General features: G+C 40.6%; 1 protein-coding gene across 1 annotated transcript; it reads right to left on the bottom strand.

The window, feature by feature from the left end:
* Nucleotides 1-610: 610 nt before the first annotated feature.
* LOC124139774 (transmembrane protein 205-like) lies at nt 611-6666 on the bottom strand. Its single transcript, XM_046507094.2, has 4 exons — nt 6515-6666; nt 4261-4430; nt 3057-3220; nt 611-1445 (listed from the first exon to the last, which is right to left on the bottom strand). The coding sequence occupies exons 1-4, from the start codon at nt 6535-6537 to the stop codon at nt 1158-1160; spliced, it is 645 nt and encodes a 214-aa protein (XP_046363050.1). The 5' UTR covers nt 6538-6666; the 3' UTR covers nt 611-1157.
* Between the last annotated feature and the right edge of the window lie 18037 nt (nt 6667-24703).

The raw sequence follows: 24703 nt of genomic DNA on the forward strand, positions 1-24703 counted from the left end.
CCGTAATGGAACGTTTCTGCAATAAATCTTATCTTATCTTATCTTATCTTAACTCAACGACAAAATAGAAGTTGATGGATAATTCAGCAGAACTGTTACACAAGATAGAAGTGGGAACAGAACGGTTGATAATAACCGATTGGCAAACGATGAGATAAGTTTTCTCTTGTATGTCTCCATTATGATATATTTACCATAATAAAGTAAACATACACTTGTGAGTGAGTGAGTGAGTGAGTGAGTGAGTGAGTGAGTGAGTGAGTGAGTATGGTTTTAATAAGATGGGTAATATCACGGCGCAGATGCATGAGAGACCGATCAACATATATTGATCAATATCAATATATATTACTCAAAAGAAGTTAAGGATTACATATCGCTATTAATCATCTGTTGTGCTATGACTTTCTACTTGTTTTGAGTAGTATAGGATGTTCTGAATGGTACATGGGTTCCTTCAGGTTCAGACTAATATACAGCTAACACTACGCCGAAATAATTCACCAGGCAGGAACCGTGAAAGCACTACAGAGAACATTCCCCATGACAAACGGCAGTTATTACCCACGATATATAGATGTACCAAGGACAGAAAACACAAAAACATACAAGGACATAAAAATGATGAGACATTTATTGTAAGACACCTTGTGCTACCACGAATGATAAATGCAGTTGCAAGCACACATGCAGCAGTAAATAATACATTCTCCATCATATATAAATTAACATGATAAATAGCACATTCTGTACAATACGTCGATGGTTTAATGCCTAACAGGTTCCTGGTTTCTATACAGTGAGTGAGGTAGTTAGTGGGGGTGGGGGTACGTTGCATAACTTTCAAATGGAATATTACTGAGCAGAACATGTTCAGATCTAGTTAAGTGAGAGGAATACAGCCACTACGAAAAATCACAGAGACATGATCACAAGTGTTCGCTACATTGCCATTCATATCATCATAGTTGATCCGTTCGCCAAGTAACGCTTCGTCTTGAGATCCACAGGCACACAGTCACATTGAAAAGTCTCTGTGACAAGAACAGAAATATCTGTCAGAGATTCTATCACAACCTTGTCGTGAGTCACTTTTCTCAAAACACTAACACAACAAAGGTCCTCACACCAGCAGCGACGTCTACGGTTTGACGACGTTATAGCGGCAGACACTGCGACGTAATGTAGTACAGATGCACGGTGTTGGACGCAAGGCCAACCAAGGTCAACAAGCCGCTCATTCCGTGACACCTTCTGAACGTGCGGTAGGCGGTAAAGTACGCCGGATTCTTCTTCATTTCCTTCATATCGGCGTAACCTATGACGTCACCGACACCTGCCTCCACCTCCATTTCAAATGTCACCAACATGGAGCGAACAATGAGTGGCGCCAAAATCAGGGAATTCAGAGCCGCTGCTACGAAGCCTGCGATCAGCATTGAAATCTGCAAAGAGAAGACGTGAAGGTTTGGTGACTTGGTTCCTTCTTGTAAAACTGGAGGTTTCTCTAAGATGCGCATGGTACACGATGGACACGTAATTTACTGCATATGTTCATATAATTCCGTATAAGTGTTAAGTTCACACTTGAAAAACGCCCAGTTAAATTTCAAATATATGTCCATTTTTCATCAACGTATTCACGAGCACAATATTATTTGAGTGAATTTACTCCGCACCAAATCATGCGGATTGTACTTTACCAAGTCGAAACCAGTTTGTCCATAAAGTCTAGGTGCGATAGTAATACACTCAAAGGAAAATACTGTTAACACCCAGTCTACACAAAGGGTACGCTCATTGAAGCACCCAATAGTTTGTTGTTTGTTCGTTGTTGTTTCACGCCGCACTCAGCAATATTCTAGCTATATAACGGCGGTTTGTAAATAATCAAGGCTGGACCAGACAATCCGGTGAGTGACATCGTGATTGACGCAAATGGGATCGATGACATGCATCAACCAAGTCAGCGAGCCTGACCAACCGATCCCGTTAGTCGCCTCTTACGACAAGCACAGTCGCCTTAAACGGCAAGCATGGGTTTCTGAAGGCCTATTGTACCCCGGATCTTCACGGGTCCAATGTCAACGATATAATGTGTAATATATATTTGTACTGATGGCTGGGGTGACATACCAGGAGTGAGTGAGTGAGTATGGTTTTACGCCGCTTTTAGCAATATTCCAGCAATATCACGGCGGGGGACACCAGAAATGGGCTTCACACATTGTACCCATGTCGGGAATCGAACCCGGGTCTTCGGCGTGACGAGCGAACGCTTTAACCACTAGGCTACCCGACAGCCCCGACATACCAGGAGGAGGTAGGATAAGGGCTCTCTTGGCCCACAATAAATGACCATTCATGAAGCTTTGTAATATTGGTATGAAAATTATCCGGCATGTTCTTTCTTAAACTAGCAAGGTATGGACTTCTGGCATGATCGAATACAGTTAGTTGGAGCGGTGGGTAGCCAAGTGGTTAGAGTGTCCGCTCGCCACGGATCACGGTTCTCTCCATAGGTAATATGTGTGAAGCCCAATGCCTGTGTCCCCCCCGCTTTTGCTAAAAGCCGCGTAAAACCATACTCACTCACTTCAATTACAGAACATGGCCGATTTTCGAAATTCAAATGCAGATATAAATAAATAAAGTCCGTGATCCAAGATGAACTTTTTACCATTTTACCATATTATTGTACTGTTTTTATCACTTCCGTGGTCTAGTGGATAGAGCGTCTATCCGGTATTTCGATCCCCGGCCACCTCATACCAAAAGACGTTTCAAAATGGTACTTGTTGTTACCCTGTCTGGAGCTAGGGATTAAGTTGATAATACAAGGACTGGTCCGCTTGGATCGGTATTCTGTGTCTAAGCTGGGTATTTATCCTCAGCTATATTTTTAGCTATGTCTGACAACATCGGATAACTTTCATTACAATTTCTAAACATTTTTCTCCATTCTAAAAGCACGCATATCTTGTGCGCCAAAAAGGGTCGTTATCCCACTTCATCCTTTGTAACCAATTGCAGTTGTTTTGTTCAGTGACACTTACCTGTATGACGTGACTTCTCTGCATGGAGTCCAGGGGATGCTGCAGCACGAACGTGCCCAACATGATGGATGACGTCACGAGGCTCCACAGGAAGAACATAGGGAAGAGGCGTGTCTGAACCCGGCCGAACATGTGCCGGGGGAGATTGTAGAACATCGTCAGACCTGGTGACAAGGGCATACATCAATGATTGGGGCAAGCTTCACATTTCATTTACATAAACATGTCAAATACCGCCATTGCTTCATTCGTCCATATCCAAATGGGATTAAGGTTAATCTGACCAAACAACATGATTGTAGGTTTCACGTTTGTGACGTTTCGTCGTGCAGCAAATCATTCAATAAACGCCGAAGGTTTAGGGCGGAGGGTCCTCTGGCGGGCGTTATTTTTTTCACGGATCTAGAGTTTAATTTTCTTTTTCTTTTGTTTAAATGGTCTCTTCTCGGTGTTTCACAAGTTTTAAAGGAACCGATCTGACGATTTGAAAAAGCAGTGACATTGCTATCAAAGGTAAAATCAGTTAGGTATGGCGATATCCATACTATTCAGTCACCACGTCAGTTAGTAAAAGTATGTTATGATATTTACATCGGCAGTATGGAAAAGGGAGCATTCTATAATCATGTTGCCAACGTTTGACTAAGCGTTTTCTGAAGAGTGAGTGAGCGAGTTGGGTTTAACACCGCTTTTAACAGTATTCTAGTTATATCACGGCGTGTCAGCTTAATATGGGAGTAAAGCCCGAAGTGATGCAGGTCTCAGACGTTTACCAGTTGGGTGAAACCAACGAGCACGGGTATCGTGCTGACAAACCTAAAAACATAATCGGGGCGAGCCGGGATTTCAACCCACGATCACATGTTTCTGGTGTGCCCAAGGGACGCAACTCTGCACAGCAAATTGCGGCGCCTTATACGACTGGCCATTCATGGCCCCCTGTATATTATATAATGGACTCCATAAACATAGTAAATCAAATCAAGACGAGAACAGGGAAATCTCCTTATCACGAAATCTAAGGAAGCACGAAAACACTTCCAGTTATCCGATGTTCCCGATAAGCAGAAGATATTAATTCATAGTGTCGATATGGGTTCTGTAAAGTTATGCTTCATGTTAAACTGCGGTATCACCAACGATATATCGAGTTGACGAAGTTTCACTGTATCATTAACCCGTATTAACACACAAGTTGACCCACCTGCTACAAGAGTCACCCACAACTGTGCGCCATATTGCGCTGCCCAACTCCCAAGATGCATCATTCCTACGATTGCCGTCTGTGTGTCCATCCGGCGGCGCACGGGAAAGAGGAGGAAACTGATGAAGATGACGATTACACTCACGGAGAAGTACTGGAACTGAGTAATCCTGCCGACAAAAAATAATAATGATAATTCTGATATGTTCTAATTCTAACCAACAGATATTGAATAAAAACTAGATTTACCAAAAAGCAGAAATGAAAATATTTCAAGATATGTTTTGTCGTTTGATGTATAATAGAGATGAGCACAGAGGATATCTTCATACCAAAAACATTTATATTTACCAACGTATTCTAGTCTTGCATGGTATGCTTTTTGATATTTTTTTGTTTCAGAGTCTGTATGAGAGACGACTAGAAAAAAAGGGTTAAGTTGTCTTTTGGTATAAAATAGACATCATCCAAGCGAATCGTTTTCAACCATAACTCCGGTCTCAATGGGCAAGGTTGGGATACTTTTCTTTCTGTGTGTTTATGACAGACTATGATGCACGGTATATCTAAGTATATGAGATAGCTACGCAAAGAACAGTGAAGATGGTTTATTCTCGATAAGGCATTGTTCGATCATGACATCATTTCTGGACATTCGAACATGTCCCCGAAACTTAATGACGTCGTAAATTGGACGATCATATCTTTGGGAGGGAATTGTCTAGTAAGTTGGTCCCCATGGATGTAGCTGGGCAACGAGATAAACGCATTGGCCGAACAATCGCACCCAAAAGTGAGAGAGGTGTGACAGTCGGTATGATAAAAGGTACAGATAGTGAGGATAGTGAGAATATTAGAGAAATACCAAACTTACCCCAACCCCCTGTTCTTAAAATGGACTTGTCAGACATTGCCGATGTCGGATTGTATTCATGGAATCATTATTTAAATACGGGTAAATATTTTAAATATGTTACTAATATCCTTAAAGATATAATTTTGATATCTCCTATAGAAAATAAGCGACTCGTTGTCGTTGTTTATCCTACAAAAATAAAACACTACAAGGAGAATACACAACTCGGAGCTGCGCCCCACATGGTTTATTCTTCCTATAGTGTTTTATTGTGCGATAAAACAACTCCAACTCGTCGTTTGTTTAACTAAATGAACATATGATCACAATCGTTGTCCTCATCAAACTGTTAAGTCCATTTAAGAAAAGATTTTTTTTATTTATGAAATAATTATTTGCTATTAAAATACATTCGTAATAAACGGTTTGAAATTGAAGTAAGGATATACATGTATGTTATACTATGTAAACACTAATGTCTAATCATGTCAATGATCAGTTGTCAGTTTTGTCGTCCAAACGAGAGTAGTTTTGATATACCTTCACTTGATTGTTTAAACAGTGAGCGAAGCTACCGCTTCTTAAACCAGATGTATGTTAACAGCGATACACTCTTGTAAATAAGATTTGAACAGATTCGGGATAGATACACACAAAGACTTCGTAATAATGTTTTTTCATTGTGACCTAAGGTTTACACCAAACAACTACATCATTCAAATAATTTCATGACAATTTTGTTTCATTTTATGCAATCGGTGATCAACTATCTCATACTCCGTGTAGGTTTCCGTTGCAGAGAAATAATAATTAAAATACTGTTATACGAATACCAGCATACAGACAGTGAATATGTCGTAACATGTCGAGGTACGTAAAAAAGACAGGTAAGAATTATAAAATAGTTTAAGAATACAGATATATATATATAAATATTCAAATACTTTTAAGTCAATTTTATTTAATTTTAAGCAATCGGTGATCAACTATCTCATACTCCGTGGAGGTTCCGCTGCAGCAACCTGCTACATTACAGTACAGCCGGGAAATAAATTAAAAAGAAGTCTGTGAAATATATTTACAATAACATACTGGAATCCGATTATGGAAATAAATCAAGTTTTCCACTTCCAACTACTGCAACCGTGTTTTGGGGGTGAAAAAAACAAACGTTTGGCAAGTGCATTACAGAAAATCAGTTCGGCCAATATGAATCAATAATTGATCGATAATTTCAATGAAATATGGATGTCTTCAGTTCACACGGCTAACCCGACCTACAGAAATATCCACAGTTTCATATAAAAATTTAAATTACAAGCATTAAGATATATTCACAGTTTTAAACAGATAACACACTTTGTTTAAGAACATATAAATTCAGGGTTTATAACATACCTGACTTTCTCGAACTTGACCATACTGGGAAAGCTTGATGCGTATTGGATCTACCGTCCTTTCTGTAGTCTGTCAGAGTACACCGACGTTCCCACGTGCTGGTGTATATATAACACACCATCCAGGTCCGGACTTCTGATTGGCTGACGGGATAACTGGCGTAGCATCTAACTGCATTCCCGTAGACTCTGAACGTGTTGCGGGGCAAGTAGACAGCATTCAACCTCTTCACCAGTTACCTCCCTTTTAAGCTTTACACTATTGCGTACAGAAAAAATAAGGCGACAAACAAGACTGTGTTACCTAGACTGTGCCTTTCCCCTCCCCTGGGGAGTGTAAGAGCGTTGTACGTGCAGTGTATCACGTGGTCGCGGCAGAAATACAGGTAGCCAACACGACAGTTTGTACTGTGTGTGTCCATGATGCAATACCTACCTGACCCAACACCCATAATTACACATTGACACATATTTGACAAAAGGGGTTGCCCAGTGTGAAGCAAAGTAATATTATTAACAGGGTGGCTGGAAAAGAACCACTAACATCATATTTGGCAGAAAGTATTTTAATATTTAAAACATTTTTTTCAGCAAAGCATGTTTTTCAATTTGATAGCTATCGTAATTATTTCTTTGTTTGCACAGGATGGGCGTATAGAGGATGTCTCCAATCTCCTGTATATTTCCGTCGCGTCGTAGTGCTACCGGCACTGTTCGTGTCATCGTGGTCTTGGCTGCCTGTGACGTCAACATCGACATCAGTGTAGCGTCTACTGCCGCACCATTTTGCGAACAGCATTCATGTATTCAATGAACTGTCCTGAAGTCAGACGCAGATGCACGGAGTGAACTTTTGTCGTCGAAGTTTGTTTGCGTAATACGCGACAGCTTTGTTGCAGTATGACGTCTTGGGGCTGTTTAGTTTAAGTACTGTTTGCGTGGATATTGCGCAAGTATTCAAGTATTGATTACTGTGCTACCGCCAATGTTAACTTTGTAATTCGATTGCTGTTGGAGCGATAGATCTGTTGATATCTGGATGTCGAACCCGTTTGAGAAACTTTTGACTACTAACAATGTAAAAAGATCTAAAGGTTTCTCCCAATTCCCGAATCCCGTGTATAATGCAAATAGTAAAATTAACTAGTATCTACTTATTCTATTTTCACTATTCTTGTTAAGTACTGCCATTTTGTACATATTGCAAATTATATATAATTGTATCATGCGTACCAACGTGGGTGTTTTTTCGTGAAATAAATGAGTTAAGAATTAAGGTGTCTCAACATTATTATTATTATTATAATTATGATTATTATTATTATTCCCATCACATATGAGGACTGTATGGACACCATGTTAGTAAATGCTCCAGTGTGCGAAGGCCAGGTGTGATGTACAGAGCGTGATGTTGCTGGAATAGTACCCATTGAGCCCCCCACACTCCTCCCCCCCCCCACTCCCCACACATACACTCCTCTGAATCCCGAATACTACTTAAAATATATACCAAAAGCACATGTCAGAAATCACCCCGGAAAGGCAGAATGTTAACCATAAGCAAAAACCTGCAGAAAAGTTCCAAGGCCATAAAAGGGTTTCATTTAAATCACTGAAAATGTATAGAAATAAAAAACAATATATAAAGTTGTTTTTTACACCATTATGTTTTTTATATGTTGAATATGAATACCAAATATGGTTCTTTGTGATACACTGACATGTCCCAAGTCATGGAGGGACATACTCAAGCAATAGCATGGTGGGGACCAGTTCCGACCCAGAACCCCCAAAGTGCTTATTTACGTGTAGTACTGACTGACAGCGGTACAGCGCAGAGGCAGCAATAACAGCTAAACATTTTCGATAAATTATTGCTTGACAACAACGGTATGTGCCACCCCGTGCAGGTTAAGGGAGATCAGACTAGGCCCATAACTAGACTAACATTTAGTCTATAAAGTCTTATATTACACACTATCCTTCTTGACTCTAAAAAAAATCCCTATGCTGATATGTGGAATAGAGCTAGCTAGAGCTGGCTAGACTTGCTTTTGTATACGCTTCTAGATTGTTTTTTTTTCATAAAACAAATATATTCCATTGTCATGGTGCAGGACAAGCCCATAACGGCCAAGCTCAAGACATTGAAGTGAGTGCTGTGTACCCAATGCCTGTATGTAACATGGAAGAGTCATCGGTCGACTGGATAAACTGGAAGAAGCAGACAAGGAAACGGTGTTTCAATGGCCGGATTCAGACCTGCCGTGACAGTCACCTGGTCCGATCATAGTGCACTTAATCCTTAATCGGTGATCAGGGGCGGTCGTCTAGCCTAGCGGTCAAAGCGTTCGCTCGTCACGTCGAAGACCCGGGTTCGATTCCCGACATGGGTACAATGTGTGAAGCCCATTTCTGGTGTCCCCCGCCGTGATATTGCTGGAATATTGCTAAAAGCGGCGTAAAAACATACTCACTCACTAATCAGGATGTGCCCTTACTACCATCTTCACCTTCTCGTAGTCTGCAACACAGACCCTGAAACAAATATATCCAATACAGCCCGTGCAAGTCTATAATATTTCCCAAGTCTAGATTACTGCAGTTTCACGTGCACAAGTCGGTTTAAAGCATTGTCTACACGTGTTACTCACCCAGACAGTTTGTATACACAGTATGTGTAGAATATTCTCGATGTACTGACACTTTCAAAACTATTTCAATTAAAAGAAACGACTCGGAGTATATACTTACCCTTCATCAACACCTGATGAAGGATTAAGTATATACTCCGAAACCTTGTGTTCCTCATAATAAAGAAGTTGACATCCATAAAGTCTCTTCCTTATCTGTATCACTTCTAAATGCCTTTCAAAGACTCTGTCTCAGCATCATATGGTCTCTGGTCTCAGTACTTAATAAACAGGTTTCTCATGTTTGATGCAGCATCAATCAAACCGCCACATGTACCATACGAACACAACCTTTAGGTTTGGAGAAAAAATAAGTAACTTTGAAGTCTTTGTAGGAGTATTCGAGGCATCAAGTTGGGTATCCATAGGAACAAACCTAATGCTGCCCCTAAGCTTGCTCTCCAAATAAAACTAGATTTCTGGACATTTGACACTTACTTCCCCCTGAACTGCCCACTGCTCCCACTGGGAGGGGCGTGTCTGGGGAGAGGGTGTGTGTTTGAGGGGAGGTGGTGGGGACAATACATATTCCTGTCTCACAAACTTTTAGTAGCATGTCAGTGATGGGTAATAGGATTATTTACACGTGTTGTGTAATTCCATGCATTACAAATTCTGCAGATTTGTCTAGTCTCTTAAAATGAAGAGCCTCTGGACTCCTTTTCTTATTATATTGTATTAAGATAATGTAACAACGCTTTTTCTGTAAAATATTTTCATTTCAGAGATGATAGCTTATCTTTCCCAGACCTCGTTGCGTCCCCTGCCATGATGAAATTGTAAACGACCATCGTAGCTTCGTTCGTAGACTTGCACAAGTCTCTAAGAAAACGATTATTAGTTTCAATCACAATTCCGAAACTATCTAAAAAATAACAAGTCCCTTAAAAAGACTGGCGTACTGTCGGTTTGTTTAGCTTTGCCGATTATAAGGAAAGAATTACTTTCAGCAGAGCCTTGGAGAAAGGCTACTTAATTCTGTCCTACCCCCTCTAAGCTGCAGCTGACAATCTGTTCAAAGCGGCGTATTTATATAAACCCAACTCACTCAATGAATCTAAGCGTGTGGAGTTGCTACAAATATTAACCATTCTAAAACTAAGTTGGGAAGGATGACATCTAGCCGTTTCTACTTGAAACACATGTAGAACTGTGGACTGACTTGAGTGTTACCCCATCTGTGGAAGGACGTGGTGGGAGGTAGGCAATGTAGGTAGGGTTGGAGATTATATTGCGTTATGTAACCGTGCAAGAGGCCGAGTTATGAAACGGTTTCATCGCAGAACGTGCAGTTCTCGGAGGAGCTGACAAGCTGACATTAGCGAGCGGATTCCTGGCGGTCCACGACCCCCACCACACGCACCGATCAGCGTCAGCGACATTGGAACGCCAACATCGTAGTTGCCACTCACCCAGTTTGGAGAATACAAGGGTATTCAACTCTAGCAGCGCTTGCATGACCTACACATCTAGGAATCAGGAAGTAAATATTCATATCGTTTTCTTGCTTCTTTTGCGCTCCAACATGTTAACTGTTAACACCGTTTACAACACTATGCAGAACGTAGAAATGTGATGTCGTCTTCTACTGAAAGAACAAGGTATGATGTGGGTGAGTGAACATTTTAGCAATATGCCACAATATGCCACAAATGTCACGGCGGGGGACACCAGAAATGGGCTTCATACATTGAGCCGAGGTGGTTAATTCAACCCGGGTCTTCGGTGTGACGAGCGAACGCTTTAACTATTAGGCTAAAATGTGCAAGCATAATAAAGCAAAATGGCTTGTTTTCAGCCATTCGAACAAGATAATTTTCTTCCAAAGTATTTAAACGTTTTCCGAAACTTTGAAATTTGACATTCCCAGTGGTCCAAGAGATGCCCTATACCCCACGTCTTCCTTTCTTGATCAGGATAACCGCGCAACAATGTTTTTTTATGACAAGGAAAGAGATATCTCCTTATCACCCGCCACGAGATGAGAGAAACATTCATATTTCACTCGACACATAGAAAATGCTATTTGTTATAAACGTTTTGTGTAGTTGTCTACCGGAAAATTAAATTATTTCATTACAAATGTAAAACATTGAAACGTAAATTCTCCCTACCTATCACACAGGGACGGTTTACCGCCCCTTGTATTTGAGACTTAAAAAGTAGTATCGTGTTTGCAAAATCTGAAAAAAATATAAACAAAAGTATAAAAATGTATTTAGGTTCACGAAAATTCTTTATCATAAATTTAGATATTGTTATATTCATAATCAACTTTAACAAAAAAAGTATTCTTAAAAACTACGAGACCGCTGTTGGAAGCAAATTCGAAAGAATACACGCTGGTCAAGTCACTTTGTGAAACGAACAGTCTTGATTGACGAGTTAAATGAGAAATTTACATTTTATAACGCAACATTTTCGAGAGAATAACGAACCAAATGACGCGATATTATCTCCAGAAATTACCATCTCTCATTACATTGCCTTGTCAATGTGGAACTAACGTAAAATGGACATCAGTTTGTGTAGGGGCGGGACACTTACGATAAAGGGAGACAATTTGAGGGAAGGTAACTCCTGTATGACAATAATTCCGTCAAAGTCTTATGTTCATTGCAGTGAAATATAAGGTGTTATGTTCACTGCAGTGAAGTATCAAGTGTTATGTTTACTGCAACTTCAGAAAACTCACACGGAAGTATATAATAAATCTTTATACATAACCGTAACCCTGTCAGTTGCTCTCCGTAGGTTTTCGACCACGTGGTACCGTACAATCAATGTAAACAAAGGATAAAATAAACACGCAAATGGAAATAATTTTTCACGTTTTGAGGAATGTTCTCAATGAAGATAACCATTCTATGACATATGTTTATCTATGAAATGAAGCAGATGAAAAGCGTATACACTATCTTCAATGGTCTGTGTTAGATGTGACGAATCGTCGCATGTCGCTGGCCAGTGGCAGAGGGACCAGGCTGGCCGCATGGAACTCTGGGTAGGAGAGTGGTATCTTGCCGCAACCCTGGGTTAATGGCAATGACCGCTAGCATGGGGAGGAAGGACCACAGTGGCATCCGAATATGGCTTGATATCGAGCTTCGATGACGTCGTCACTGACTGCCTCTCGTGTTCATGCGCGAGGCTTTGTCAAGTATCTAGTATTTTTCTGATACATACCCCTATGTGTGAAGATTTATCGTATCGGCGGCATGTTAATAATCTAATCTTGACCACACAAACCAGTGATTGGTGTTATGAACAACGATCCATGGAGATCCATAACTCGCAATGAACTAAATCAACAAATCGGACCACCTCATGCATTTATCGCCTTGAAAGATGATGATAGGTTTCTGGGGACTTATTCTAACCAGGACCTACTTGCACAAAGCGATCTTAGCACTACGACTATTGTAAGCCTGTGTTAAAGTTTGGGGGTTACGATCATCTTAGCGCTAAGATCGCTTTGTGCAAGTGGGCCCAGGAATCCATACGCTGGTGTACAGCCTGTCGACTATAGCCGCTACTCGTGCACCCACTGACTCCAGCCTCTCTACTGGTGTGTTTGTACAGCATGTTGCTGCATTGATCAGTTGGACATAAGGAGCAGCAGCTGAGATGTGATTCCGTGCAGGTATCACACATGTCATTCACTACGGTTGCCATGGCAGCATAAGGTGACCGCCTTTAATGTGTTTACCACATGTGAGAAATATGATAACATTTAATCCAGGATTGACATTGACGATAAAACGAACAGTAGTTGACGATAACACGAATGGTAGCTGATTGTTTCACGAATGGTTGCTGATTGTTTCATGAATGGTAGCTGATTGTTTCACGAATGGTAGCTGATTGTTTCACGAATGGTAGCTGATTGTTTCATGAATGGTAGCTGATTGTTTCATGAATGGTGGCTGATTGTATCACGAATGGTAGCCGATTGTTTCACGAATGGTAACTGATTGTTTCACGAATGGTAACTGATTGTTTCACGAATGGAAGCTGATTGTATCGTGAATGGTAGCTGATTGTTTCGTGAATGGTAGCTGATTGTATCGTGAATGGTAGCTGATTGTATCGTGAATGGTAGGTGATTGTATCACGAATGTTAGCTGATTGTATCGTGAATGGTAGCTGATTGTATCGTGAATGGTAGGTGATTGTATCGTGAATGGTAGCTGATTGTATCGTGAATGGGAGGTGATTGTATCGTGAATGGTAGGTGATTGTATCGTGAATGGTAGCTGACTGTATCGTGAATGGTAGCTGATTGTATCATGAATGGTGGCTGATTGTTTCACTAATGATGGCTGATTGTTTCATGAATGGTGGCTGATTGTTTCACGAATGGTAGCTGATTGTTTCATGAATGGTGGCTGATTGTTTCACGAATGGTAGCTGATTGTTTCACGAATGGTAGCTGATTGTTTCATGAATGGTAGCTGATTGTTTCATGAATGGTGGCTGATTGTATCACGAATGGTAGCCGATTGTTTCACGAATGGTAACTGATTGTTTCACGAATGGTAACTGATTGTTTCACGAATGGAAGCTGATTGTTTCACGAATGGTAACTGATTGTTTCACGAATGTTTGCTGATTGTTTCACGAATGGTAGCTAATTGTATCCTGTGAATGTGTGAATATTGCTTAACGCCGCATCAATTCGGCGAGATTGTATCACGAATGGTAGCTGATTGAAACGCGAGCAGCAACTGAGAAGTTTATTACATTGGGTAGAACAGGTTATTGATGTACACTCTTCAAAAAAAAGAAACGCACAGGTACAGTTTTAGTAAATTTATTGTACCTAATAAAGTCGATATATTTAATTTATTATGACAAATATGAAATTTTGGAGCTCGAAAGTCTCCTGTTGTTGTACAAAGGCATTGAGAACGGTTCATTGTCATGTCACATACGGCCACAAGGTAGCGCTGAACTCCCGCCCCGGACAGCAATCACGGCTCTGCATCTCCTCGGCACTGACCGGATAAGTGTACGAATTCTGTCCTGCGGAATTCTGCGCCATTCTGCGTGTAACGCGTTGGCCAGTTGTGGTAGTGTTTGCGGCGTGTTCTGACGTTGACGTACACGTCGATCGAGTTCACCCCAGATGTGTTCGATTGGGTTGAGATCTGGAGATCTCGACGGCCAGGACAAGACGTTAATGTTGGCATTAAGGAGGTAGTCTACCGTGACACGATCTGTGTGCGGTGGAGGGTTGTCATGTTGAAACAGTTCCTTCTGGCGGTCAATGATCGGAAGAGGGTGAGGTTGAAGAATTTGATTCATGTAGCGATTTGCTGTCAAATTTCCCTAAAACCACAACCAAGTCAGATCTCGTGATGTAGGATATGGCCCCCCACACCATGACACTAACGCCACCGAATTTGTCGAATTCACGTACACAATGTGTGCAAAACGCTCATTTCGACGACGATAAACACGTTGTCTTCCATCTCGCCGGTGAAGGAGAAATCGTGATTCATCGCTAAACCACACTCGTCTCCAGTTTCTCAAATTCCAAGGCTGTAAGGTATGGCACCAACGCAAGCGTCGCTGTCGATGGATCTGTTGCAAAACAGGGACGATAAACTGGTCTTCTGGGTCTGATTCCAGCCTTGCGAGGGTGGTTTCTGACAGACTGGTCCGATATCCTCCTCAAACAAGGGATGCGTCCTGCAGTCTCCGTAGCTGTGGCATTGCGATGACGTAGGTTGAACAGTCGAAGTTAGCGATCCTGTGCAGGGTTGGTAACTCTTGGTCGGCCGGTTCCCGGACGGTCTGCAGTGGAATTGAACTGTGTGTATCGGTCACAAAGGCAGTAAATGGTGCTGTGGTAGACGTTGAAGTGGCGTGCAACAGAAGACTGCGATTCCCCTCTTTGGATACGTCCTATGGCGATATTCCGATCGGCAGCGCTGAGTCTCCGCATTTTCGAACTTGATAAATGTTGACAATTGAATGACGAATTATTGGCTTATGCTTGCCTTTTTATAGCCACTACCACGAGTTACGAATGCCATAACTTGCACGTGCATTTTGCTTCACTGTTTTCCTCCATGACATTTTTGAACAAGTGTGAAAACAATGCCGTTTAAGACATTGCAAATCGACAATGGCTGCGTTTTGACGGACTGTTTGTCGAATATCAGGCCAAAACATTTCCCAATAACATATATCCAATTTATATACCGGATTTTTTGCGTAGTCAGGTTCAATGAACTACATACTACCCGTGCGTTTCTTTTTTTGAAGAGTGTATGTATATTGGGACGCCGGGAATAAATCTCTCTGTTCGTTAAACTTCTCGTCAGGCTCGATCACATCGTCCAGTTCCCATGTCATTTGTTCAAGCGACCGAAAACCATCGGAAGCTACGTCATCTACTGCATTATGATAAGAGTAGTGAGAGTAGCAGGTTTCATGACGCCTTCGAAACATTCGGCGAACTTTTTAATTAAAATAGGTTAGTGGAAGCGCGACAGATCCGCTGGCCAGATAGTTGTCTCCTACACATCGGTGGCTCGTGATGTAACTACCGTATTAAATGTTTTAGGACCTGCCACTGTACTATATATTTTTAGTATACAGCGTGCGTAATTTGGGTTCTACACCTCTTTGAGTGAGTGAGTTGAGTGTCACGTCTCCTTGAGTGAGTGAGTAAGTTTAATTTTACGTTTCTTTGAATGAGGCTGCATAAAATGTTTTTTGGGCACATTTGTCTCAAAAGCGGTGAGGTGAGGTGAGGTGAGGTGAGGTGAGGTGAGGTGAGGTGAGGCGAAATGGGGTTTAACGTCGCGTCCAAGATTATTGCACTTATATAGCGACGTGCATGTACGTGTGTGTGTTTGTGTGGCTGCTTGTACTAGTCCGGACTGATGCCGATTTATAGTGCTAGCTTACTGAGATACCATGCCGCAGTTTAACATGAATACCCCACTCAGACACAGTATACTGACTACGAGCCGACCAGTCCCAGTTTTAGCTCCTTAATGCCGAGCGCCAGACAGGGTAACAACAAGTACCATCTTTTAACGATCGAACCCCGGACCTTCCGCTACCCGGGCGGACGCTCTACCACTAGACCACGGAGGCGGTCTCTCAAAAGTGAAGAGATATTTGTTTAATTGTTTTAATTATCGAAAACAAAAATGATGACAGAGGAACACTTTAGTGAGTTGGGTTTAACGCCGCTTTTAACAGTATTACAGTTATATCATGGCGTGTCAGCTTAATGTGGGAGGAAAGCCCAAAGTGATCCAGATCTCAGACGTTTACCACTTCGGTGAAACCCACGAGCATGGGTATGGTGCTGACAAACCTAGAAACATAATCGGGGCGAACCGGGATTCGAACCCACAATCATAGGTTTCTGGCGTGCCCAAGGGACCTAATTCTGCACAGCGAATCGCGGCGCCTTTAACGACTTGGCCACCCGTGCCCCCGAGGAACACTTTGTATTTTTTTCCCACAAAGAAAGCAAACAAACAAACAAAGACATGTGGGGCACACAGTGGACAAAAGGTCGTAGATGTTTACCACTTTGGATAAATCTACTTGTGTTTACAATGTGTTGACGAGCTGTCACATTCACTGTGTGCAGATGATTGACAGTTCCATTCGCTGTGACCCTTTAACCCTGGGCTCACCATATACAACTCTGGTCGCCTGTCGTCATCTCTGTACCGACACCTGTTTATATATCAGTGTAATAGGTCGTCGTCATCTCTGTACCGACACCTGTTTATATATCAGTGTAATAGGTCGTCGTCATCTCTGTACCGACACCTGTTTATATATCAGTGTAATAGGTCGTCGTCATCTCTGTACCGACACCTGTTTATATATCAGTGTAATAGGTCGTCGTCATCTCAAGAACCTCTGCTGTTTAAGCGTGGCCCACACTTCCCGCAATGGTACTGGGAAGCAGCCATGACAGTGGCCTCGAATCCCTGTGTAGAGCTCTTTCCGGTTTATGCAAACGAAGTCGAGTTTTCAATGACTGGTTGGTTGGTTTGTTGTTTTACGCCGCACTCAGCAATATTCCAGCTATATGAGGGCGGTATGTAAATAATCGAGTCTGGACCAGACAATCCAGTGATTGATATCATTATGTCTGTATATATGTATATATGAATCATAATGTCTTGTCTTTTAAAATTGCATCTGTCCCGTAATGGAACATTTCTGCAATAAATATTATCTTATCTATCTTATCTTATCTTATCTTAGCATCGATCCACGCAATTGGGATACGATGACATGCTTCAACCAAGTCAGCGAGCCTGACTACCGTTAGTCGCCTCTTACGACAAGCATAGTCGCCTTTTGGGTCGCAAGCATGGGTTGTTGAAGACCCATTCTACCCCGCTTTAACGATGCCAGGCGGGTGTCGACCTCACTGTATTTTCTTCTCCTCTTTATTTTTTTCTGGCGTGCTTCGAACTGAATGAGTTTCGTCTCTGTGGAGTTCCGGATGCTGGCGACCTTCTATCCTTTAGCCGTGTCAGGATCCGCATGGCCATTCTGCCTCAGTCGTGCATTTCCAAGCCCTTGACATTGTTACAATGTAGTGGTCTTTGTATGTCATATGGTAATGATTATGAAGAAATGCTTCATCACATGTAATATCACAGGACAAAGTATGGATGCTATGGACTCTTTTCCGCCAACAGGATCTGCGTAATTTTAGAAATTACCAAAAGTTGTAAAAATTGTCAAAGTCGTATTGGGTCACGAGCTTGCTCATAGATCCACTTTCTCTCGAAGTTTGTAAACATAGGCATTTGTAGCTCATGTTAGTCATTCTAAAACATACCAGAAGTAAAATAAATTGCAAGTACAAGACAGACAAAAGGCTGACCGTCATCCATTTGAACAAGCCTTATAATGCTCATTCCATCATACGACTCGTGAAGATTCCTGGTTAGAATTGGTCTTCATCAACCAATGCTTGTCGTAAGAGGCGACTGAAGGGATCGGGTGGTCAGGCTCGCTGACTTGGTTGAAGCATGTCATCGTATCCCAATTGCGTGGATCGATGCTAGTGATGTCAATCACTGGATTGTTTGATCCAAACTCGATTACTTACAGACCGCCGTTATATAGCTGGAATATTGCTGAGTGCGTCGTTAAACAACAAACACACAAACAAACATTCCATTATACAAGAGTTTCCGGCAAATTTATAAGTCGACATTTTTCAAACAACCCTCATTTCCTACTCCGTGTTTTCACGGAATTGGTGATTGACTGCATGTTGTTTAACGCCGCTGTCGGCAATATACCAGGTGGAGATAATCGAGTGTGGTCCAGGAAAACCTGTGACTGATATTATCACCATCTCCCACGTCATCCTGTGTATAGGAACCTGACTGTACCTTCAGAGGAAGGAGGGGGACGAGTACCGTCAAGCAGTTGACTATCAGTCGTATTGTATGATGATTGTACAATAGAGGTGACAACTGATATATTGTTTGTGTGTTGTTTAACGCACCACTCAGCAAAAGTCCAGCTGTATGACGGCGGTCTGTAAATAATCGAGTCCAGACAATCCAGTGACTGACATCATGAGCATCGATCTACGCAACTTGGATACGATGACATGCATCAACCAAGTCAGCGAGCCTGACCGCCCGATCCCGTTAGTCTCCTCTTACGACAAGCATAGTCGCCTTTTACGGCAAGAATGGGTTGCCGAAGACCTATTCTACCCCGTATCTCCACAGGACTCGAGTTGATGAAACCGATTATGAAGTGAATAGTAGGAATAGTGAATCAAGTGAATAGTAGGTGGTGTTATGGATAATTCAGAATAAACAAATACAATTACATAAGAAACCAGAGAGCACTAGCGAAGTGATGAGGGGAGCGACAGTGGTTACAGCGCATGCATGTACACATTTTGATGGTTGTAGCAGAGAAGCGCCGGAAAATCACACATGTATACACAATGGTGAGGTGAGGTGAAATGGGGTTTTAACGTCTTTTGATATGACACGGCCGGGGACCGAACCCCGGACCTTCCGCTCTCCGGGCGGACGCTCTACCACTAGACCACGGAGGCGGTCGAATACATAATGGAAACAGTACAGAACACACACATATTGATATTAAAGCCTGTCATAGAACAAAGGATTTGAAAGGAAACGCACCTAGAGACAACATTAGTGGTCTTGATTGTTAGTACAACAATCGTATCAGAGGTCGGTAAGGTGAAGGAGGAATGTAAGAAAGACTTTGACAAGGTACAGGACAGAATAAATAACACAGAGAAATCCTTTGCAGATATAGGGATGAAACATGCCGTAGCAAAAGAAGACAATGTTATTATCATAAATGGTGTTAAGCCCGAGACAGAAAATGAAACCCAAGACTTGCTTCCCAACGTGGAAAGGTTGATCCACAACACACTAAAAGTCTTGACATGAAAGATGTTAAAGTTATGAAATACAGCAGGAAGTATCAAGCTATGGGAGATAATTCAAGTCACTTAGTTTATAAAGTTTGAAATGAAAAACAAAAAAGTGAAAGTTTTGAAATCAAAACCCTCACTCAAAACCGCCATAAATATGAGCAGGGTTTATATAGACAGTTCTAAAACCAGAGAAAAACTAAATGAAGAAGGTAACATGAGAATGATGTTGAAACCCTGGACAAAGAAACTTATCTTAGACTGTTGAACAATCGAAGGCTTATTAAAGCAAATGAATCCACACAGATGAAACGCATATAGGGCTTTCGGCTTGGTATATGGGAAATATAATAAACACACACAGATAATCACTTTTAGTTGATCTTTTAGATTGTGATATATCCTGACGTACCCAATTTTCCACGAGTTAAGATGGCATTGCTGATATTTCGAAGGATGAGTGAATGAAAAACTCAAATTCTGCTTTTTGCCAGAAGGTGATGTCTTCAACAATAGAATGTGTATCAGCAGTTGGAATTAAAAAGAAGCACCATAAAATCACACGTTGTTACAAATATCCCCGCAGACTTCATGATCGGTAACGTACACACTGGGTTGTTATGAGACTGGAATTTAAATATAGAACAGGGACAGATACAACAGATTGTCTTGGATGGAATATCTGACAGTTTTGTTTCAACACTATCAGATGACATGGGTAACGGACTACCACAAAGAACTTTCGGAAGAAAACCACATTGGTGAGAAGAACTGCAAAATCTGTGGAACATTGTCTGTGCAAAAGAGAAAATATGGACTACAACTAAAACTGTTCCAATTTAGAAAAGAAGAAATAAAGAGAGATTTATTGTGATGTAAGAAATGAGTTTGACAGATAACGTAGAAGACACAAGAGAGTTTTTTCAAAACGAGAAACAGGATGAACCTACAAGTTCATCAACAACCATATCTATATTCTGGAAGGACAAAGGTAAATTGGGTATAAATAGAATAAAAGAAAAGTTTGTATTCTAGATGAAGTGATCCTTGATAATATTGATATCAATACAAAACATTCACTTGTTATGAAGAAGTGGAAAATGATTTTTATAAATTTTATAATCCTATCCATGAAAAGAACAGCCAGAGTACTTCCTCCATAAATGTAAAAGACTCAAGTGAAAGTCAAGTCAACTGTGATATCTTGAATCAATCCTTTAGCAAGTCAGAAGTATTAAATGCTATTTATTCATAGGAACTGAACAAAATACCAGGTGTAGACTGCATTAACTCTGAAGTAATAAAAAAACACTCCATGTGTAGATATTTTATGTAGGATGTTCACTGTCATGTTCAAACCAAGATTAGTCTGAAACATGTGGTAGAAGGTGTGAGTTATAAACCCGATACCAAAGTCTAGTGGAGATGTTACTGGAATCCATTCAAATTATATAGGTATTTTTTTTCTCTGTGTGCCCTACACAGCATATGCTAAAGTCCTCAATACAAGGATATCCAGACTGGATTATTTACAGACCGCCGTCATATAGCCGGAATATTGCTGAGTGCGGCGTTAAACAAAAAAACAAAAAAACAAACAAACAATACTAGGATACGTAGCTGTCAGGGAGCAAGTAACTACCTGACTCTGAAAATTACATGTAATCGCAAGATGGCATATTTATCTACCTGTACATGTTTTGTGGACATTCGTAAAGCCTTCGACTCTATGGTGGAAACTGTAACAGTTTGGATTACATGGAAATACCTTGACAGCGATTCAGTCTTCATGTCAGGATGTTAAATGTCGCGTTAAGGTGAATACAGAGAAATCACAGTGGTTTGATATCACTGTAGGCGTCAAGCAGGGATGCTGTTTATCGCCAACCCTGTTTTCTATGTACATTAATGACTTGGCTGATAACTTAAGTGACCTTCAATGTGGTATAGGTATTGATTCATTCAATATCTCACTCCTTTACGCCGATGTCATTGTTCTCATTGCACCGGGCGAAGAGAATCGACGAAAAGTACTTGACAATCTTCATGAATGGTCTGATAAGTGGATGTTAACAGTGAACAAAGATAGAACCACAGTACAGCATTGAGACCAGTATACATTCCTGGAGGACATTTCCAGTTTCAACGTGGCAACGTAAGTACTGATTTGTACAGAATATAAATATCTTGGCATGTGGTTGAACGAACACTGTGACTTTAAGAAAACCGTTAAAGAAATATCTAAAGCAGCTGATAGAGCGCTAGGAGTCAATATGAGGATGTTCAACAACCTCGGCGGCATAAGGCATTCAATTTTTACTCAAAACTATGTACAACCTGTTCTCAGTTACAGTGCTTGTGTGTGGGGCATCACTATGTACAACACAACTATATACAGAACAAAGCATCAAGATTCTCTTTGGGGGTACATCGCTGTAAGAGGCTAGATGAGCTAGCGATGTCAAGACACAAAGGTAAAGATTGAAGTTTTGAGAAGTTTTCATAAAATCATAGCTACAGATGACAACTCACTATGTGCTGTAGTCCAGAAATGGTCATATATTAGACACTCTTTGTGGGATTACAAAGTGTGTGAATTTGTGAAAAGTGTAATATTCAAGGTAATTGTGATCCTTTAGAGTATTGTGTAAGCGTGAACCGTGTCTTGAAGCATTGGATACTAAGAACAAGGAACAGTGATACTCTGAATTCTTCAACGACAAAGACGACCAAACAGGAAATGCATTCAGAACTTATAGGACTTATGAACAGGATAGTTAAACGTCTCACAATTTAAAATGTCTCTCCCCAGACAACGCAGAAGCATCAGTATTATGCTTAGCTTCACTATACTGTGGAGGAAACCTTCCCTTAAGTAAAGGAAGGAGCAGATATACAAGTATGTGACCCCCTTGGAATACAGATATCCGGAAACCTCGGTTCCCGGACGATTTTCATTCAAAACGAAATAATTACTATATAAATTTAACCGTATATACGGTAATTCAGTTTCCGGAACCGGACGGTCATTTTCATACACAAAACACTGAAATGCACACAAAATTGTCTCACTTACCCGGACAATACACTTCCGCTGGTGGTAATCCAAATGTATAAAAGTTATTTCTTACAGCTCGTCCACAACCATTTGTGTGTAATCATTTAAATCGTGTGGAGTTGAGGTGTGTGTGTGTGTGTGTGTGTGTGTGTGTGTGTGTGTGTGTGTGTGTGTGTGTGTGTGTGTGTGTGTGTGTGTGTGGTCGCAGAGCGGTATTCTATACATATGATAAAGAGTTACTCAAACCTATTAGTCGACAGTATATATTTTTGAACTCTGTGGTGACTTTTAGCTATAGATTCATCACCGTAGAGACTATTTTGTATTGTACATGTACATCCAGCTGTTATAATGTTAGCGAACAAGATATTTCTGGGAATAGTGTAATTAGGACGATCAAGAAAGAAGTGTATATTGTTTTCCCATTGATTCCCACAAGAGCAGGCCAAAGTATCCGACAAATTTACTTTGAAAATATCTGCATTTAGGAACTTTAAGAGTGTCTTATACGCGTATATAAAATCTTCGGAGGTGGAGCTGCAGTTTTTGTTTTAATCATCTGTTTAAAATTTGACAATGATGTTGCACTTGTGTATTCAGGGGGTAACTCATTCCATAGTTTGATTGAAGAAGGTATGAATGAATGCTGGTATGTAGCATGCGGCATATTGATATTGTTCTCATTTCGTAACTCATATCTACTAATGGTTGATACTTTGGGTGTAAATGTAAAATACGATGGACAGAAAGTATTAACAATATTGTAATCTGACAAAAGAAAGCATATATGTTTCTATGGAACTGATCTAGAATTTGCTGTCGAGTATAAGTATTTTGGGTTTTATTTCCAGAAAAAAACAATATCACAAAGTCATTAAAAGGCCTATGTGATCAAGCTACCAAAGCCATGTTCTACATTAATCACGCATACATAGCCTTTCACTTCAACGTCAACTTTATCTATGATACAATGGTAAAACCTATTCTCTTGTGGATGTGAAGTTTGGAGTTTTGAAAATATAAAAGATGATTAGAAAAAAGTCCATTTATACATTTTCTAAGAACCCTGATCCTAGTTAAAAAATAAACCCCGCTTAATGTTTTATGGCGAGCTTGGTAGAACTTCCCTTCTTATAGATATTAAAACTTTGGTCGAATGTTTTGTCTGCAAAATGCAGTAAACTGTCTCATATTTAATAAATGTTCATGTATAAAGATACAATTACCAATAGTAGAATGTACAAAGGCCCATGTTTGTTCAAACTATCTTAGATCAAACTGGCCTGAGCTATGTTTGGTTGACACAGAGTTTCGTATCATCCTCCTGGTTAAAAGTAACCCTTTAACAACATAATATAAATTGGCAAACTTGGAACGCGGGTATTGCAAATTCATCTAAATGTTCAACATATCCAATCTTAAAAATTGACAATAAGCTTGAATCGTATTTGATAAATATTCCTTTTCTTTTAGCCCTAAAATTAATTACTCTTCTATCGAACATCAGTCACCCCTTGCCATCTGAACCAGAAGGAAGGAATAACACATCAGTAAGTGATCATGTTTGTAAAGTGTGAGGTATGAAAGATGTTGGTGATTAATACCATTTTATTTTTAAATGTAATATTTTAACGATGCTCGTAACTTGTATATCCCATGTAAATATGGGAACCAACCAAATATGCTAAAGTTCATAAAATTGTTTAACTCCTCAAAAGTGTCTGTCCAGAAGAAACTTTGTAGACATACTGACATCATGGTGAAAGCTGTTAAAGCTCCGGGCTGATCCTCTGTTCACCTCACTATGTTGTCTCTGTTTGCACTTCATGTGACGAGGTCCTCGGCCTGAATGAAATAAACGTTTGTTCTGATTTGGAGACTGACAGAGAGTTACCAAACTATAAAGGATGTAAGTAAGTTTGTGTCTCTTGGCGAGGAGGAACAGTAACGTTTGTCATGGCATCAACTTCATCTGGATCAAATGACTTGTTTTGTTTGGTGTGTAAA

The sequence above is a fragment of the Haliotis rufescens genome, unplaced genomic scaffold (assembly GCF_023055435.1).
Source record: "Haliotis rufescens isolate VD_foot unplaced genomic scaffold, xgHalRufe1.0.p SCAF_1, whole genome shotgun sequence".
Classification (NCBI taxonomy): Eukaryota; Metazoa; Mollusca; class Gastropoda; order Lepetellida; family Haliotidae; genus Haliotis; species Haliotis rufescens.

Excerpts from the sequence above, each read along its gene's own strand:
- LOC124139774 (XM_046507094.2), bottom strand. The coding sequence starts at position 6,537 with ATGGTCAAGTTCGAGAAAGTCAG. Across the intron at positions 3,221-4,260 it reads GTGGGTGACTCTTGTAGCAG|GTCTGACGATGTTCTACAAT; the intron begins GTGGGTCAACTT and ends CCTTGTCACCAG. Across the intron at positions 1,446-3,056 it reads AGAGAAGTCACGTCATACAG|ATTTCAATGCTGATCGCAGG; the intron begins GTAAGTGTCACT and ends TTCTCTTTGCAG.